Below are 18244 nucleotides of genomic sequence, written 5' to 3'. Positions count from 1 at the left end.
GCCAGATAAAGCTTGTCGCATACTCACATTTGTTTAATTTGTAGGTGGTTGAAAGCCAAAAGAAAAAGATGGAGCAGATGTACAATCAAGTGAAGGTAAGTGAGTATTAGATGAATTAGTGATGGTTCTCCCTACAACTCTCTTGTCCCTGCTTATGTCAGGCATATACAGTTTCACACACTGTAACTGTTTTTAGCTTAAATCATACCTTAAGTTTCTAGAGCACCTTTCAAAACAACACTATTTGTGCTAATCTGCGGATTGCCAGTTAGTGCAGGCAGGTATTGTTTTTTGTTTGCTTTGTGCTAAGAAAACACATTTACCTTCTCTCTCTTTAAATAAGACATTTTATATTATTTAACCAATGGATGGGTTGGCTCCCCGAGCGCTTTCAGTATGCCAAGTTAACAGATGTTCCTGGCAGCAAAAAAGGATTTGAATCTATGGCTCAGGAAACCATTTCTTCTGTGCATGTGTGCAAGCCTTATAGCGGACAGGCCGGGCTTATAGAAGAAATCGGAACTACTGCTGTTTAGTTTCTGGATTACAGTCTCACACGGAAGCCACAATACCAAGGCAGCTGGAGCCCAAAAAAACAAATGTGCACCCCACTTCCCGTAAGCCAATAAAAGTTAGGGGGCCTTCTTTTATGCATATTGGACATAAAGATAGTAATAGACTGCGTTTCTTAGTCCGATGGAGGTTCTGAAAAAAAGGCCATCTTCCTAGAAGGAATGTACTGCATGTCATATAACAATTCTTTAAGACCAGGAGGAAAATGTGTACCCATGTGTGTTTACTGAGCTAACCGACCTGTAAAAGTTCAGCCTCCAGATCTCTTTAAGGAGTTTATTTGCTGGATGATGTATGTATTCATTAAATTATAAAGGGATTAAAGATCCAGGTCTTCACCACAGGCAGAAGAAGAGACCGGGCGCCTGATTGAGTCAGATTTGCGTTTGAGGTGCACGGGAGAAGCTTGGTGTCAGAAGTATTTTGAAAATGTAGTGGGCGGTGACAGGGAGATGACTTAGCGCGTACATTGCCTTATGGCGGTATGGGCGTCACAGGTGTGTTGGTGAAAGTAATTGCATGCACAGACACTCAACCACCCACATAGGAGGCAATACTTGGATGGAGAAACTGCATTTGCCATAGGGCTGGTAGAAGTTTCAATGGTGTATCTAAAGTCATTGCACATACTGAAGCACGGATGTACACCAGGGAAGGGCTTAGTGGCGCATTTGTATAAAGTTGCAGAAGGGCGACCAGCAATAAACTCACGAATGTGACTGCTTCTGACCCAGAATTAGCCCCTGAATGTTCCAATTAGGTAAAGAAATTCTTCAGATATTCAGAATGTGGAGAGATTGAAAGAAATATCTAGAAATGTTTTACTAGATCAAGTGGAATGCCTTTAGGTTTTACTGTTAGTCACATCTGTGCAAGAATACCTGCCTGAGGAGCCTAGCCACAAATACAGGGTTTTCCTGCATATTTACTAGATAAAGAGTGGACACAATTTGAGCAATATCCATCATGTGCTAAAAATTGGAACATATGGAACTTTTTTATAAGGCTGTATTGAAATAGACGATGCTCCCTAATGGAGCATACACACGGTCAGATTTGTCAGATGAACGATTTTACCAAAGATTTGAACGATTTTTGACTGCATTAAAATGAATGGAATTGTCCAAGTCTGACTGCAAACACATCAGATGTCAGATATCGTTATCTGACCATCGGGAACGCGTATCGTTCAAATCGTTCATCTGACAGATATGTCAGATTTTCCTTCAGATATGAACGATTTTTTAAATCGTTATCGTTCAGATCTGAAGAAAAATCTGACCGTGTGTATGCACCATAAAAAAGATGCATCTGAACTACTTCTGCACCTCTAGGAGGAGGGATGTCTATTGAAGACCCCATGAAAATTAAATTCTTTACCAAAAAATACATGACATTCTATTTGCCAAAGCGTCTAGAGATCTTAGGTTATGGCAAGGGGAATTGCAGATACCTACTAAAGATGCCAAGTATTATGCAAAGGGTCACTGACTACTTGCGTGAGGCCTCTTTGGACAACATTGCTTCTTCAGCCATCTCTACTGTAACGTTACCTTTTGCTACTTCCCTAGTAGTCAGTCTTTTTTTGCGAAATATGTTTTTATTTAGCCTAATTTGGGAAATATACACGGAACAGAAAAAATATAACTCTAAACATGGCAAGACAGAAAACATAAAACATGAGAAAACAAGGATACAATCCAATATTAAAATGGGTGTAAATCTCGAGGAAGTTTTAAAGCTGGCAATGTAGTCGGGGGCCCAGGCCATAAATGTTAGTTTTTGTACACACAAAACACAACTAACCAAAAGTAGAGTGGACAAAAAGTAACAAGGCAAAGAAACACTAGAAATTGGAATATGGCATGGGGGGGGGGGGGGTAGTAAGCACCAATCTAAGGCGGAAGTTGAGATACCGAAAGACAGAAATAGCTAATGACAGAAGTTACCATAATCAAAGGTGCAATGGGCAGGTAGGTGCAGGAAGTCTGTTGCATTCAGTAGTATAACTTTTAGATTCTTTAAATATTAACCAAGAGCACTAGATGGTACTAAAGTCTACATGTTTGTCAGTGGCCAGCATAAGAAGGTGGCCATATAATGATCAAGTCTAGTAAACCAAACTTTTGTGACTGGTGGTGAAGTGGACCTCCTGTGGACTGGAATAACAGCCTTGGCTGCACTGTTTACATAATTAAGGAATTAATTCCTATAGAGAGATATAGAGCCCCCAATCTTATTTAGGATCCAGAAGAATGGGTCTGTAGTAACATCTTGTCCCATCATCTCCATTGATTTTCTCAGGACGGAGTGCCAGAAGGGACGTAGGGCTGGGTAGTCCCACCAAATGTGAAGAAGGATGTCTATGGCAGTGTTGCATCTCAAACAGGTGTTAGGGACGCCAGGGAACATTTGTGCAAGCACGCTAAGGTATCTACACCAGCACAATATCACTTTGAACTGCGTTTCGCTGAAAGAGTAGCTCACGAACAGGAAAATGTGGTTTGGACATTTTATGCCAATCCCTTGGATCCAGCTGGAGATTGAGGTCCTGCTTCTAGTCTGTAGTGATCTTGGGGGGAAAAATAGAAAGTATCTTCAATCAGAAGCTTATAACTTTAGGAAAGAAAATGAGCAGGGCTAGTGGGGGCTAAACAAAATAATTCAAAGACAGGGGCCTATGACAAGGTCCGTGAATGGTTGGACTCATATTAAAACGTTTTTAATGTGAGGATAAGGCCAGATCTAAGGTTCAGACAGAGACCATGTAGTCGACATGTAAGATCCCCACCCATATACAAGGGTGGTAGGAGGAGGTGGACATACCTGGAGGGAAATCAGTGTTACCAAATAATGTTTGTCTTCGCAAGTTGTTTCAAATGGCAACTGATGGGAAGGATAGGCAGCCAGGTGGATTTTCTGATAGGGGAAAGAAGCACAATTGAATGTGATGTCTACATATTTAAGGTTAGAAGCATACTAGGAGGAATGCAAAAGAGGATTTCAGACTTTCTACTGAGATGCCTTCAAATTAACAGCAACAGCATTAGTTAGGGATAGACACAATCAGTATAGTCAAGATGGCTAAAAGGTCATCAGTGAACAATGCTACCTTATATTCACAATCGCCAATCGGATGTCATCAGTTTCGTTTAATCGCCTGGACCAGGGCTTCCATACATAGTACAAATATAATAGGTGATAACAGTCCTGTCGGGTGTTATTGCTGATATTCACCGATTCAGAAAGTGCTCAATTTTTTTTACTGTGGCTGAAGGAGGCGCATAAAGGGTCTAGAATTGTATGAAGAGGTCGTACCAAATCCTAAATGTGTAAAGAGCCCATTCATAAAAAGTCACTGTATCCTATCAAACGCCTTTCCGGCATCAGTTGACAATAAGGCAGCTAGGTATGGTTCATCGAAGCCATATGCATAAGAGCAATGACCTTAGTGGTGGTGGTTCGCATCCCGGCACAAACCCTACCTGGTCAGAATGGTCAAGCATGGGCAGGAGAGTCTTAAGTCTTTTGGCAATGAGCTTGGCAATGAGCTTGGCAAAGAGCTTCATATCTGTGTTGAGGAGCGAGATTGGCCTTTAACTGGGACACTGAGCTTGGATCTTTTCCCTCTTTGTGGATAACGGTAATCTGTGAATCAAGTGAATGACTTGAAAAAACATGTTTATCATCAATCTTATTAAATGCTAAAAAGCATCTTGGAAAGGGGTATGTTCCGGAAAGTCTTATAGTAAACACTAGTAAAACCATGCGGGCCCGGGTTCTTCCCCATGGGTGTGGACTTCAAAGCATCTTCCAGATCAGTGATGGCAAAAGGTTATGGATTGATTGCCCAATCTTCCTCTGAAAAAGTCAGATAGGCCATGTCTTGAAAATATTTTGAAACCTTCTCTTGAAAGGTGGTTACGGCCTTGGGAACTTAGGGCCTGATTCAGACACGCTCGCAAGCGGGTCGATGGTGGGGCATTGCGCACACGCGGCGAGCGCAAGCCCCGTAGCGAGAGAGAAATTCTCTCACTCCGGGGCACGCTACAAACGGGGCGGCTGTCGATGTTGATCGACAGCTCACCCCGTTTTGTAGGCTGGGTGGGGGGGTGGCTGGACAAGCGGAAATGTTCCTGAAGGAACGCCTGATGTTTGTGGGCGGCCCTACTGACATCACCACTGATGTCAGTAGTGAGTTTCCGGCTCTATTAGAGCCGGAAGCTCACTGGGGCTTGCGGCAGACGAGACCTTACCACAAGGATCTCGTCGCAAGCCCGATGGTCGCGACCGTCACCTGGCCGCTCGCTTAAGCTGTGGGTGGTAACCCACAGCTTAACGAGTGGCCAGAAGGCCGGGTTATTTAAAACAAAGCGGCCGCCCTGATTCAGAGCAAGCGCTCGGTTTTTGCGAGCGGCTCTGAATCTGGCCCTTAGTGTCAGTCAAATGATATAGCTTGATATAATCAGAATTAAATGCTGAGACTACGTCTGAAATTAATTTGCATTCTCGGCCACTGGCATCTTTAATTATAGGGCACGGCATTCTCTCGCCAACAACCTCCCTGGGTTATCCTACTGAAAGAAACTATTTCTGCAAAGATGGACCAGTTTGATTTTACCGTTAAGCAATTTGTTGAGCTCCACCATCTTCGCAGTCAGCTACACAAGATCTGCTCTTGACAGGGAGGCCTTATGTGCCAATTCCAGGGACTCTGGAGTCTTTGCAAACTTAATTGTTTGGGACACACCTTATTATTTTTTGAGAAGAAAAGTCTAACTGATATTGGACATCTCAGGGGACTCCTCAAAATAATCTGTCAAGCTGAGGCCTGCAGTTCAGGGAGAAGCTGCTCATGCAAGCGCCTGGTACATTTTAGAGTGGTGATGAGACATCTGTAATGTCAAAGTAATTGGAGCATGGTCAGACCAAGTGGCGGTGTCACTGGAAGTGTGCAGAATTAGATGAAGCTACTTATCAGGGAGCAAGAAGTTGTCAAAGGGTAGGCAGTCTTAAATGCAGCTTGTCATTTTCTGTATGAAGGGATCTTTTTTGTAGAAAAACTAGCTATCCTGATGCATAAGTATTCTGAGGGAAGATACTTTTAGCCTCAAGGACGGAAGGATAAATTCATTCAACCTTCTTACGCACATCAAAGCAGTATCCCCTAGAAAGCATAAATGATGCGTAAATGACGCAATAATACTGCATAATTATAAGTTGCTACATCTGGAAAATGAATACCACCATTGGATTTAGGCTGAGACCGTTTACGCAGTGCGATGAGGGATCTTCCACCTTTCCAAATTTGCAGAACACAGCATTGATCCGTTGGACATCTGCTTTAGTTAAAATAATTGGAAGGGAATGTAAAGGGTATATTAAGCGGGGAAATTAGATCATTTTAACCAGATTAGCAAGGCCAAGGTACAGATGTGCCCACATACATCTATCCTCCGTGCGCTACAAGTCTCGCCACACACAACGCAAGAGCTCAGTGTGACTAGGTAGTGCTGAGTGTTTTTTTGTGCATCTTTTTACCTTCAAATGCGCCTTATTTGCACAACAATGTGAATAGGTAGCACAAGCAGCTTCTGCTGATTAAAATGATATGCAGCATGCCTAAGTTCTCTGAGCGAGTGCGGGTGTATCTGCATGCTAAACACTATGTTAGTGTCAGCGGCTGTAACACAGTAACGTAGTGTTTAGCATGCAGATACACCTGCAGTCACACAAAGAACATATGCAGCATACCTATCATTTTAATCAGCAGAAGCTGCTTGTGCTATCTATTCGCATCATTGTGCGAATAAGATGCATTTGAAGGTAAAAAGACGCACAAACGGATGCTCGGCGCTACTGAGTCACACCATGGTATGGCGCGCCTTGAAGTGCTGTCTAACGCGCCAGGAGGCTAGATGTATGTGGACTCGTCTGTAGGACAGTGGGAGGTGTTCCCATTGCTGCATATCATCAGTTAGAGATCGGATGGCTTTACCCACATTTAATGCATATAATTCAGAGGGGTTTTTAGGTAGGTTACTGCCTAGATAGGGTCATTCTGATTTAGCCCACTGCAACAGAAGGTGAACAGCCCATTGTGGACGGACAGAGCGATCCTGAAACAATAATTCAGTGGATTTTCCTACATTTATCTGGAAGCCAAAAATAGTGCCAAAGCAGGCAATCCGATAAAATATTTCCGAAAGTGATTGCATGGGGTTAGCTATAAATAAAAGAATGTCGTCTGTGAATGCCGTTAATTTTATTTCACGACGACCTATCTTAATTTCCTGAAATGATGGCAAATCTTGAAGCCGCAGCAGGGGTCTAATGCCAGATTAAATAATAGGGCTACCCCCTTTCTCCCTTAATGTGTACCCCTCTCCAGACAAAACCGATCCCCTACCATGCCATTCACCAGCAGGGAAGTAAATGGGTCATGATAAAGATAGCGTATGAGATTAATAAAATCTGCCTCAAATCCTTGCATCTCCAGTATTTTGAACAAGTGAGACCACAAAATCATATCAAAGCCTTTGTGAGCATCTAAACTCAATAGCCAAAGGCAATCATTGCCGAAAGTGCAGTCCATTTACCCTTCACAGCATGATGCCCTCTCACAAAGCCAAGCTGATGGTTAGGATTGAGGGAAGAATTGTCTGAAGCCTGAAGGCCATAATTTTGGCTAGAAGTTTATAGTCTACGTTTAACAAGACAATAGGTCTATACGAACACAGTAGACTGGGATCCTTACCAGGTTTCGGAATTAGTGTCGTATGCGCTTCATTAAAAGTAGGATATGGAGAACCCAATTTATGGATGGAATTATAAAATTCAAGTTAGAGAGAATATGAGAGTGTAATAATCCATACTATTCTCCAGACAAACAGTCTGGGCCAGGAGACTTATTAGGGGGGAGGCCTGTAATGACCGCATGAATCTCCATTATTTCTCACGCTAGAGCCTCTTGCTAAGAGGAGGTCAAGCCAGGTAAATTAGCTTTGTGTAATAGTTTTGTTTGTAAATCAGGGTCATTTGGCACAGAGTGAAACAAGTTTTTTGTAATACAATTGAAACTGGGAGGCAATGTTCAGGGAGTTAGTCATAATCTGCACTGTTGTGGGGTGTTTTAAGGCTACCACAGAGTTGCGTTGTCTGGGAGACATATTAGCCAGCAGTTTCCCAGGCTTATTACCCCATTGATAGTATTTATTTCTAACAATGTCCATGGCTCTGCCTGAGTTGCTAAATAAGTTTCTAAATTTTGACAGGCCTGTTTGTAAGTCTTCAAGGCTTCATCTGTAGGATTGGCAGAATAGGCCTGAAATGACTGATACAGCAGCTTGTAGGGATTTATATGTAGCTGCAGTTTCTTTCTATTTGCGTGCTACGTAGCTGATAATGTGGCCTCTCAACAGCCTTAGAGGCATCCCAATAAAGAACAGGATTGTCCCAGTGTGCCAAGTTATCATCTACATAGTTTGTCCAGTGATATATCAGATGAGGCTTAAAATCATCTGATTAAGTTAAATAATGATGAAATCTCCAAATGTGATCCGTGTGGTGAATATGAGGGTGCGTAATTGCGATAGAGACTGGGGCATGGTCAGAGATGTCTACAGATGCTAAATGGGTGACTAATTCATCTGAGATCAGTAAATTGTCAATATGAGAAAAAGACCTATGAACCATAGAGTGTAAAGTGTACATTTTATCAGTAGGGTTTAACAATTTCTAAGGATCCGATAAATGTACAATTATTTTTAAGGGAGTGAAGGGACCTCCAATGTGTATTCAATAGCCGTAAAACAGGAGGACGTTTATCTAGCAATGGGTCATCTACCATATTAAAATTCCCCCCCCCCCCCCCCCCCTAAAATAAAAGTAAAATTAGGAGAGAACATTAGAAAGGTCTTGTATTAAGGAATGGGCACCTACATTAGGGGCATATAAATTTCCAAGTGTATGGCGCACATCAAACACCTCTACATCTAGTATTATAAAGCGCCTGTCAGGATCAGTTATCCGTGAAAGATTAGTAAAAGGGAGATCGTAAAAGGGAGATTCTTAAAAAGAATTGCCACACCTCTTGTTTTTTTTTTATGAAAAGAAGCCGAGGCACAAGAGCCTATTTAGGCTGCTCGTAAAGTATTCTCCCCAGTTGAAAGCCAATGGGTCTCCTGGAGAAATACTATGTCTGGACGGATTTCTAAGGTGCGTTACCCTTTTGCGTTTGACAGGTGTTCTCCGCCAACATTCTAGGGGACCATTTTGAGCAGTTTGGGGAGCAAAGGGACCAGAGGGTAAGGATGTGTTAAGGTGCGTATCCACTACACGAGAGTGTAACCACTGTACGATTACAACATTGTAATCGTTCATCATCCTTTGCAGTGGATAATGTGCCCACACTGAATCATATGTCATTCAGTGCAGGCAACCTCCCTCATTGCCGAACATGCACAACTTGTCGATATTGACAGGTTGGCCTGCATGTTCAGATGATGACAAATGCCGACAACGTCCATCGGGAGCGAGCATCGCTGGTCGTTGCCGGCATATTTACTGCAAAATTAATTATCGATGTCGTAATTGCTCAATTGTTCATTTTTCTCGTGTAGTGGATACCCGCCTTTAGACGACATGACTACTCGCCCCCCCTTGAGGGACAGGCTGACCAGCAGTATATGTTCAAATAGAAAAGGTCGATGACCTCCCACGAATTCAAAGCTTCTGTGCTCCATCTGACGTTCGCAACAAATAGCACATCTGGCAGTAAAAGAAAAATATGAAACAAATGTGTAATCTTAAAATAGAAACATATGGCTCACAACACCCTTTTCAAAATTTTTCCTAGAAACCAAAAAGACTGGGCTCCATCTAGGTCTAAAGGTGCGCACCAAAAATAAATTAAAATGAAATACTTAGATTACCAGGCTGAAGTAATGCCTGAAAAAGGGGGAGATGGGGGAGGCCAGCCATCAGGAGAAGGCCAAAGAGAATAATTCCCCTGCCCAAGGAGTGAGCCCCTTCAAAATAGAGATACCGTAGAGCTATGCATACAGTGGCATCATCTATACAAAGCTCTGAAAACTCCTTATGTTTCTAGGTAACCATTGCCGAAAAATCCTGAAAAATAAGTATTTTGCTCCCATCAATTAGCAATTCACGTAACCTGCGGTATGCAGAGAGAATTTTTTCTTTGGTCCTGTAATCTAGATATCTAGCTATGGGGGCAATTCAATTCAACGCGAATTGAATAGCGCCGGGAGCAAGCTCCCGGCGCTATTCAATTCAGTGTGCTATGTGGTCGGAGAATGACGGTTATCGCACCTTAAGGGTGTTAAAGCGAGTTAACCAGCATTCTCTGACCAAAGTGCCGGGCGCACAGCTGTTAGCGCCGCGCTAAGCAGAAAAACAGCTGCGTGCCCGGCACTTTGGTCGGATTTCTCCTCGTGTCCCCAGGGGGGTGCGAGAAGAAATCCTTAGCGCGCCCAAACAGTGCGGTGTATTGAATAGCTGCGGGAACTCCCTCCTGCGGCTATTCAACATCGCGTTGAATTGAATTTCGCCCCATGATAGGACGGGAGATTTGTCATGCACCCTCTCGTTCCATACTTATTCTATGAGCCCTCTTAATATGCGATACCTCAATCTCCCTCATTATGCCCAAAACTGTGGGAATATTGGTAGTGAGGAGGGAAGACAGGTTATCCCTAGTGACTGACTCAGGGATCCCCATGAACTGCAGGTTATTGCGGCGTGATCTATTTTCCAAGTCATCGATCTTATCTTGGAGTAATTGAGAGAACCTGGATTGAGAATCTACATTGGTCTGGCACTTTTCGATGCGATCTTCTGCATCACTGAGTCTGATCTCTAAAGCAGTGATGTGAGACGCATGGGAGTCTATTCTAGCCAGGCCTGCTTCTAAACGGGATTGGAGATCATCAAATAGTTTATCCATAAGAGGCATCAAAGTCAAAGATCTCCTTTGCAGTTAGGGGGCGTGGAGAAGTTGTTGGAGCATCAGAGGTTTCAGGATCAGGGTGAGTAGGGGAGGAGGGGGCAGACTTCTGGGAAGTAGCCTGATAACGTGATATGTTCCATCACAAAGAGAAATTAAATAATTCACACAAATACAGATTCTAAAATAATTGACAATGCTTTTATTTAAAGACAGCTTAATTATACATGTATTTTGCCAATGCAGAGTTACTACAAAAACACTTGGATTAGATCAGCAGCAGTAGGGAATACTTGTAAAATAAATTTGTGACACCCAGTGCAGAAATACCAGTCAGCCAATTTCATACATACGTATAGCATCGGCACCAGCACCCCCAGACCCTCGTTGTGTGCTCTCTTTTCCGACTGCTCCCCCCTCCCTCTTTCTCTGGTGAGTTTTTAAACTTCATTCTGGTTATAGCTCCAGTTAATTCAATGGGGAATATTAATTTATTAATTTATTTAATATTCATACGTGCTAGCCTTAATTGGTTATGGGTGTCTTAACCATAATATTGACACTATTCGGAGTTATCTTTCTGTTCCCATGTTGCAAACAAAGGCTATCTTGATCTAACTCTTTTTGTTTATAAAAACTGAGACTTGCTATCTGCCATTCTGTACACACTGACACATTTTAATCTTATTGCTAAAATAATAAACAAGGCCTTATCCTCTCTAGGCCTGAGGCCATTCAACAAATGCAGTCTTCTGCAACTCACACAACTAATTTATATATTTCTAATTATTTCTATATACTCTAAATTACACTGTAAAAAAAGAAAGTAACATAAGCATGCTGAAGGAACATGTCCATCCACATATCCCTGCGTTATCAAGCCTTTTGTCTCACAGTTGTATTGGAGGAAGCTGACTGTTTAGGCAGCATGACTTTGTCTACATATTTATCCATACTCAATGCAGAATATGCAATACAAAATAATACAGGTTACTAGTAGTATATGTGAGGTATCTCAGGCAGAGATAACAAAAAATAGACCATTCACATAATATAGGTCCCAATAAGCTGGCCCCCTTTAAATAATGAGAGATCACATTACAGCAGCAGTGGGAACTTTTTCAAAGAACTGAATAAAATGAATAAGCCCAGGACACTGCAATATGTTTCAACCACTAGATGGCAGAGAACACCCAATTATAGATATACTAAGATAGGAACTGAGCCATTGGAAAGACAGCCTTAAAACTTTCAACTTCTCAAATCCGCTCTGTTACTCGTTAGTAGAATGAACATAGACAATAAACTATAACATAATATAGTCTACAATCTAAGTTAGAAAGGATATAAGGTGGTAGCTATTAATATCACTAAATAGTGGCTGTATATTCTAAAGTAGCATGGAGAAAAATACAAATACAGGGAGAATACACATGGTACAGAAATAAATGATAAAGCCTTATCTGAAATGTGACCAGATAAGCCTATTGCTATGGGACCAGTGTGCAGTCCACCTGTGAAAAACGACTAATCAGCTTCTAACTTACATTTTGCAGGCTGTGTTTAAGAAATGATAGTTTGGAGCTGATTGGTGATATATATGTCACAATTTTATCTTGCATCAAGCTTTGATACATATGCCCCTAAGATTGGGGGCAAGGGAAGGGGATAAAGAACAAACTGGGGAGAGACACTGCCAAAGCCACCGCTCCAGTGAGGTGAAGGAGGCGATATCCGTACGATGAGGCACACTAATATGGAGGCAACAGTGAAGTTCCCCGGGAGTTTAACCGTCACGGCTCAGCCTCGGCAGGTGACACAGGGTCCCACGGACACAGGATCAGGACAATATCCAGTCTCAGCGCCACTAGAATGATCGCACCATCAAGCCTGATGTTGTCTTTCACTGCTTCCACGGAGGTGGAGAGGAAGGGAAAGCCTGGCCGCAGGTTCACATCAGAGGAAGCACTCCCGCAGGAAGGGTGTCCTGGAAGGGGTAGGGAATAGTACAAGCCGATGACACCACGGGCAAAGCTGCAAGCACCAGGATCTGCAGATAAAGTACAAAGGTCCGCCAAAAACCGCCCCCTGAGTCACAATGTAATCCTCACAATGGGTGCCTGAGCAAGGGTTAACTGGGCTGGAACAACAGGATCACCAGAGCAGGTAGCAAATGTCACACGCCAGGCAAAGGATGTGCTTTTCCTGCGAGTAACTCCAATGATCTGCAACAGGTCCTGACAATTACGCGGGAAGATGGAATGCAGCAGCCGCACCTAGGTCCCGTTACTGGGCCGGACTCCGGTGGAGATGGAATAGCCCCGCACCACCTCTCCAAAGATGTAGAACTGATCTGGGGTGTATGTAGGATGCACAGCACAGCTTTGAATAGCAGCTTTTGAATAGCTGAAACCTGAAGCCGATGGAGGTAGATGGAGATGGTGAAGACGGAGCAGGTTTAAACTGTGGCCATGCTCAATGCAGCGCCCACCGGAAGTCCCCAGAATAATATTTATTATATTTTTTTTCTACAGCACCTACATTTTACAATAACCTGGGTATGGCGCAGGGAAAATCAGTGTTACCTTCTCATCTAAGCCATTATTCCCAGGGTTTAACCTTTCACCAATAAAGTGGCAGCTTGTAGTAATCTAATTTTTTTTGCAGGATGGACTCTGTATGGGGCTTGCTTTATCCACACTTACAGATGTGCCCTCATACATCTAGCCTCAATACGTCACGCAGCTCGACTTTCATGGTGTGAGTGAGCTCCAGGTCCAGTGGAGTGTTGGGCGTCTTTTTTTTTCAAAATGCGATATGACTGGTAGGCACCAGCAGACTATGCTGATTAATTTGATATGTGACACTTGTATATCTGTGTGCACCGGAGTCTGTATATGAACCACAACAGAATGAATGAATGATAAACGCTGCGGCCGTTACATTGTAGCACTTCGTATGCAGATTCAGAGACTTAATCGCACACACATACAAGTGTCCCATATCAAATTAATCTGCAGTCTCTGCTGGTGCGTCCTAGACACGTCACATTGCGTCTTGGCGCACTTTTGGGAAAAAAGATGACTGGCACTAGCAGAGTCTCACTGGACCTGGCGCGCCAAGAGGGTCTTTTCAGCGCAACTGCAGCAAAGATGTATAAGGGCACATTTGTAAATGTCAATTCAATTAGAGGCTCGGCCATGATGTGCTGTTCCAGAAATTGTGGGCAGCAACATTGCAAATATTTTCTTGCACTTCCATAGAGGTGCGCAGGAAAACTTGTGATGTTGACTCTACTATAATAGGCGGCTATCTGCTTTTGGCAGCACATCACTAATTATTGAATTAGTACCTTAGATCTTTGAATGTTTAGGGACATTTGCCTTGGATGACACTAAGGGGCATATGTATCACAGCTTGATGTGAGATAAAATTGTGAGATATATATCACCAACCAATCAGCTTCTAACTTACAATTTACAGGCTGTGTTTAAGAAATGATATTTTGGAGCTGATTGGTTGGTGCTATATATTTCACTATTTTATCTCGCATCAAGCTTTGATACATATGCCCCTAAAAGTACTGTGTCTAGTGGCCATTACATATGTAAGAAGAGTTTTAGTGTTTCAGGCACCATGGTCCAAAAAAACTTGTGTGAATATGTTTGAAAATAAAGTAGTGATGAAAGCCATGCCATTTTTCCTGCCAAAGGTTATATCACTGTTTCATATCAAGAGCTGGTATTACCATCCATTTATTAAATGGTGATGGCAATCACAGTATATGTATTCAGGACAGAGGGGCCTATTCATTAAACCTAAAAATTCGATGGAGATAATTAGGTTTAGAACTCGCATGGAGTTCTAGCTAATTATAGGTGGAATTCATCATTCCACCTCTCCATAAGTATCTATCTATTCCAAAAAGCTGTCATTTTTGCGATGACAGCTTTTCGGGAAATAGATACTTTTCCCTGCCTACACTACCTTATCGCATCTGGAAACAGTGCTGCGCATGCGCTGTTACATCTGTAAAACCAGCGCATGCGCAGCACTGCCTACAGATGCGTTAAGTTTGTTTTAGGAATACAGAACAATTATTTGTGCTTCTGATTGGATGCCCCTTCCAAACAAACTCTTTACACAGGGATAAAATAAGTAATTGTGCAAGTTTATAAAAAACATACCAAGATACCAAGCACACACTCTAACTCCTTCCTCTTGTTAGTCTAGTAAGCAGTCTACCCTGTATTTTCACTTATGTTCTTCATCCACCTGTCCAATTGGCTTCCTTCTATTTAGAAGTTTTAGTGCTTGCTCACAAATAAGTGCTGGGAAATTTTATATAAACCACATGAAACCGGATGTGCCACTTTAGATACATATTTTTAATAATGCGTTTTAAACGCATTTTCCTTGATACACTGTGGTCTTGTCAGTACAAACTGGTACTGGCATTGTGTCACCATATTTAAAACCAGTTGTGCTGCCTATGTAAATTATTTACAATTTTGTATTTTTGAATACAGTTTTTGAAATAAGCCCATAAGAAGCTTCCTATTTTGTTACATTCTTAAGGTGTTAGCCATTTTATAAGCTCTTTATATATCTTTATTATTCCAAAAAAGTTCTAAAATGTATATTGCGTTTCTCAGTCATTATCCATAACTGATATTTTGCTTCTTGTACTTGTTAAATGTTTTTTTGTGATGTGTTCATTTCTATCTGTATAAGACCAATTAATATATTTTGCTCCTAGTATGCAGAGACAGAAGTAATGCATTTCCGTGCTCTTAGATATGTACGGATGGACACATAAGCAATATTCTATTGTAATGTGTTTTCTTTGTATCATTGCTTGTGATAAATCATGGCAGGATTTGGAAGAGCAGGTTTCTCAAGAAGAGGGTACGGGACAGGCCTTAAAGGAAGAATCTCAACAAAAAGAAGCTGCTCTGCAACAGTTAAAGGCAGCGGTGAAAGAGGCAAGTATCCTATTTTTTATATATAACTTTAAGTGCAACACTTGGGCTCAATCCATTTAGGTGTGAATTGGGTCCTGCAAGCCGTTCTCACGGTGAACTCGCACGATGAATTACATTTGCAATCCAATTCTAAACTTGCATTGATTTATCAGAGGAAATTAACTTCTTTTTTTTTTCGCACCTCCTGCCAAAAGATAAGGAAAATCTTTAATTCAAGGTAAAAAGTTGGGAAACAGGCCCTGATTCAGACCCGTTTGCAGCCGTTGGCCGTTCACGAGGTCTGTGGGTGTCTTTTTTTTTTTTTTTCTCTAGCCGCTCGCAAAGATGTGGGAGACCACCCACAGCTACGGCAATCACAGTGACCTGGCTTTGCAATGAGATCGCAGATCACAAATTCTTTCAGGAACGGAGTCAAATGTTAAAAATTCTGGAGGATAATCGTCCTGACCTGTTTCTCTGCCTGTGTGAAGGGGCAGTTTCATCAGAGGTCGTCTTGTAATGGAAATACAGTATGAATACTGTTTTGCACTCTATACTTGTTGCAATTTTACAAGTATTTTCTTCTTTCAGTTGGCCGTACAAAACCAGGAGCTGATGGAGCGCAATGTCACACTGCAGGAGAAGTTGCATCTTGCTTCTGTTAAGGCACAGCCTGCAGAGGTGGAAACCAGTCAACTTTTCACCCTATATAAAGAGATGAATCATTGCCAGAAGGATCTGAGATCAATCTGCAGTCTGCTGAGTCAGAGAGTACAGGGTGCAGACCCCAACCTGTCCATGTTACTGGGAATACACTGTGAGTCAATCATTTTAGGCATGAGAAATTAAGAGTATAATCTTGTTTATGCTTTTGCTGGTAAACTCTAATCACATGGGCTATATTGGCTAACTGAGGCTATCAGATGATCCTGTTTTGCATTTGCTCTGATGATAACCTATTGCAGCAATCCTTCTACATACTTTCAACTTAATTGTTTTGGCCTAAAGGGAAAAAAAATAAAATAGTTGAGTAGAACAACCTATCCCTTATCTCCTATGTTGAAACTTGTCTCCATCTAATTTTGATATGTTCTTTGTAGAGGTGATTGACCGAGTAAGCCAATTACTGTTTTTATATCTTTTAATATGGATACAATAGAGAAATAACTAATTCATATATATTTGTTCTCCATAGCTGGTCCCATTCTGGATGATCAGGAGGAGACACTGGACTTATTCTCTCTTGACAGATATCTGAATGGAGTTGTCCAGTTAAAGAGAGACATTGAGGAACTACGCACCACCATTAGTGATTGTTATGCACAAGATATGGGTGACAATTGTATTACACAGTGACTGGAACATTAAGGATTGTGGTTTGTACCACAGAATGTTTTCTCTTATGTGCTAGATTGCTGTACCATGTGGCTGCAATGCATGGAGATGGAAACCATGGCTTAATACGAATGCATTGTGCCTTAAGTGACAACTAATAGTGTCTAAAGCCATGAACATTTGCAAAGACAATGAGGCACATTTCTTAAACATGTTTACAGAACTTTCCCCACATGGTTGCACCTGGAATCTGTATTTATTCTAGATGTAAAATGGTTATTTTGTTAATCTCTGTTAAATAAACTACTTTGAAGCATATTGTTTTATGTACAAAAAGTGTGTTTATACATATTGTATACTAATGTTAATTGCTTGTATTTTAGGAAAATAATTTTAAGATATTATTTTTAGAATATCAGACAGGTATGTAACACCTACTGTAACTTCTGGGCAAAGACTGTCACCTTAGAACTTTGCATGAGAGGCTGCATACTCTGTCCAAAGAACAATACAACTTTCAGATAGGCAGGGGGGATGTAGTTATGAGACTGGCGTCTGCGATGCCGCCGGTCTCAATCCCGATGCTGGAAGCCTGACAAGGAACTTAAGATAGGTGTCGAAATACCGATGCCTATCTTAAACCCGACGCCGGAATCCAGGAGGACGACAGCCCGAATGCAGGTAAGCCGGGGCGCTGTTAGTGTTAGCCGGGGAGGGTTAGGTTTAGAAAGCATAGCGGGGTTAGGTTTTGGGGGGAAGGTTAGGGTTAGGCACCCCTAGGGGGGATGGTTAATGTCAGGCACCACTGGAGAGGGGGGGGGGGTGTAAGGGTTAGGCACTAGAAGGGGGAGGGGTTATGTTTAGGCATGAAGGGGGGAAACAGGTTTAGGCACTAACTGGGAGACTTGGGCTACAAGAAGGAAGGGTTAGGGGGAGGGTAAGTATACTTACCCGACCCCTGTCGAAATGCCAACCTTCAGGATGCTGCTGTCGGTGTTTTGACAGTAGGCATCCCGACAGCCAGCATTACATACCGATTCCAGGCAAGGAATAATTTACTACTTTACTGTAGTAGTTTAATAATCTGCTACTGTATTACCATCATTTAACACTTTAGTACTTCCAAATGTAGTACTCACTATAAGTCTGCCGTAATCCCATACTTTCTAGTATTCCCATAATCTAGGCTGGCCTGCTGATACTTTAAACGGAGAACCTACAGCTAGAGAGTTGATTACAATTTATACACATATCTCTGGTCCCAACAATCCCTGACTGCCTAAAGCAGTGTTTTCCAACCTCAGTCCTCAAGGCACACTTACAGTCCAGGATTTATTGAAATCCACACTTGAGCAAAGATGGTTAAATCAAAATAACCGAGGTACTAATTAAGACATTTGTGCTC

General features: G+C 42.0%; 1 protein-coding gene across 1 annotated transcript in view; it reads left to right on the top strand.

Moving 5' to 3' along the window:
- CEP85 (centrosomal protein 85) overlaps positions 1-17157 on the top strand; it is a 45983-nt gene extending 28826 nt beyond the window's left edge. The window contains exons 11-14 of the mRNA XM_088442139.1: positions 45-95; positions 15418-15525; positions 16096-16321; positions 16700-17157. Of these exons, the coding sequence (XP_088298265.1) occupies positions 45-95; positions 15418-15525; positions 16096-16321; positions 16700-16860 (546 nt within the window). The 3' untranslated portion in view covers positions 16861-17157. The remainder of the gene's footprint in view (positions 1-44; positions 96-15417; positions 15526-16095; positions 16322-16699) is intronic.
- Positions 17158-18244: the final 1087 nt, after the last annotated feature.

This window comes from Taudactylus pleione, unplaced genomic scaffold (genome assembly GCF_031769625.1).
Source record: "Taudactylus pleione unplaced genomic scaffold, aTauple2 ptg000305l, whole genome shotgun sequence".
NCBI lineage: Eukaryota > Metazoa > Chordata > Amphibia > Anura > Myobatrachidae > Taudactylus > Taudactylus pleione.
The sequence above is the reverse complement of the archived record's forward strand: the minus strand, read 5'-3'. Positions and strand labels throughout refer to the sequence as shown.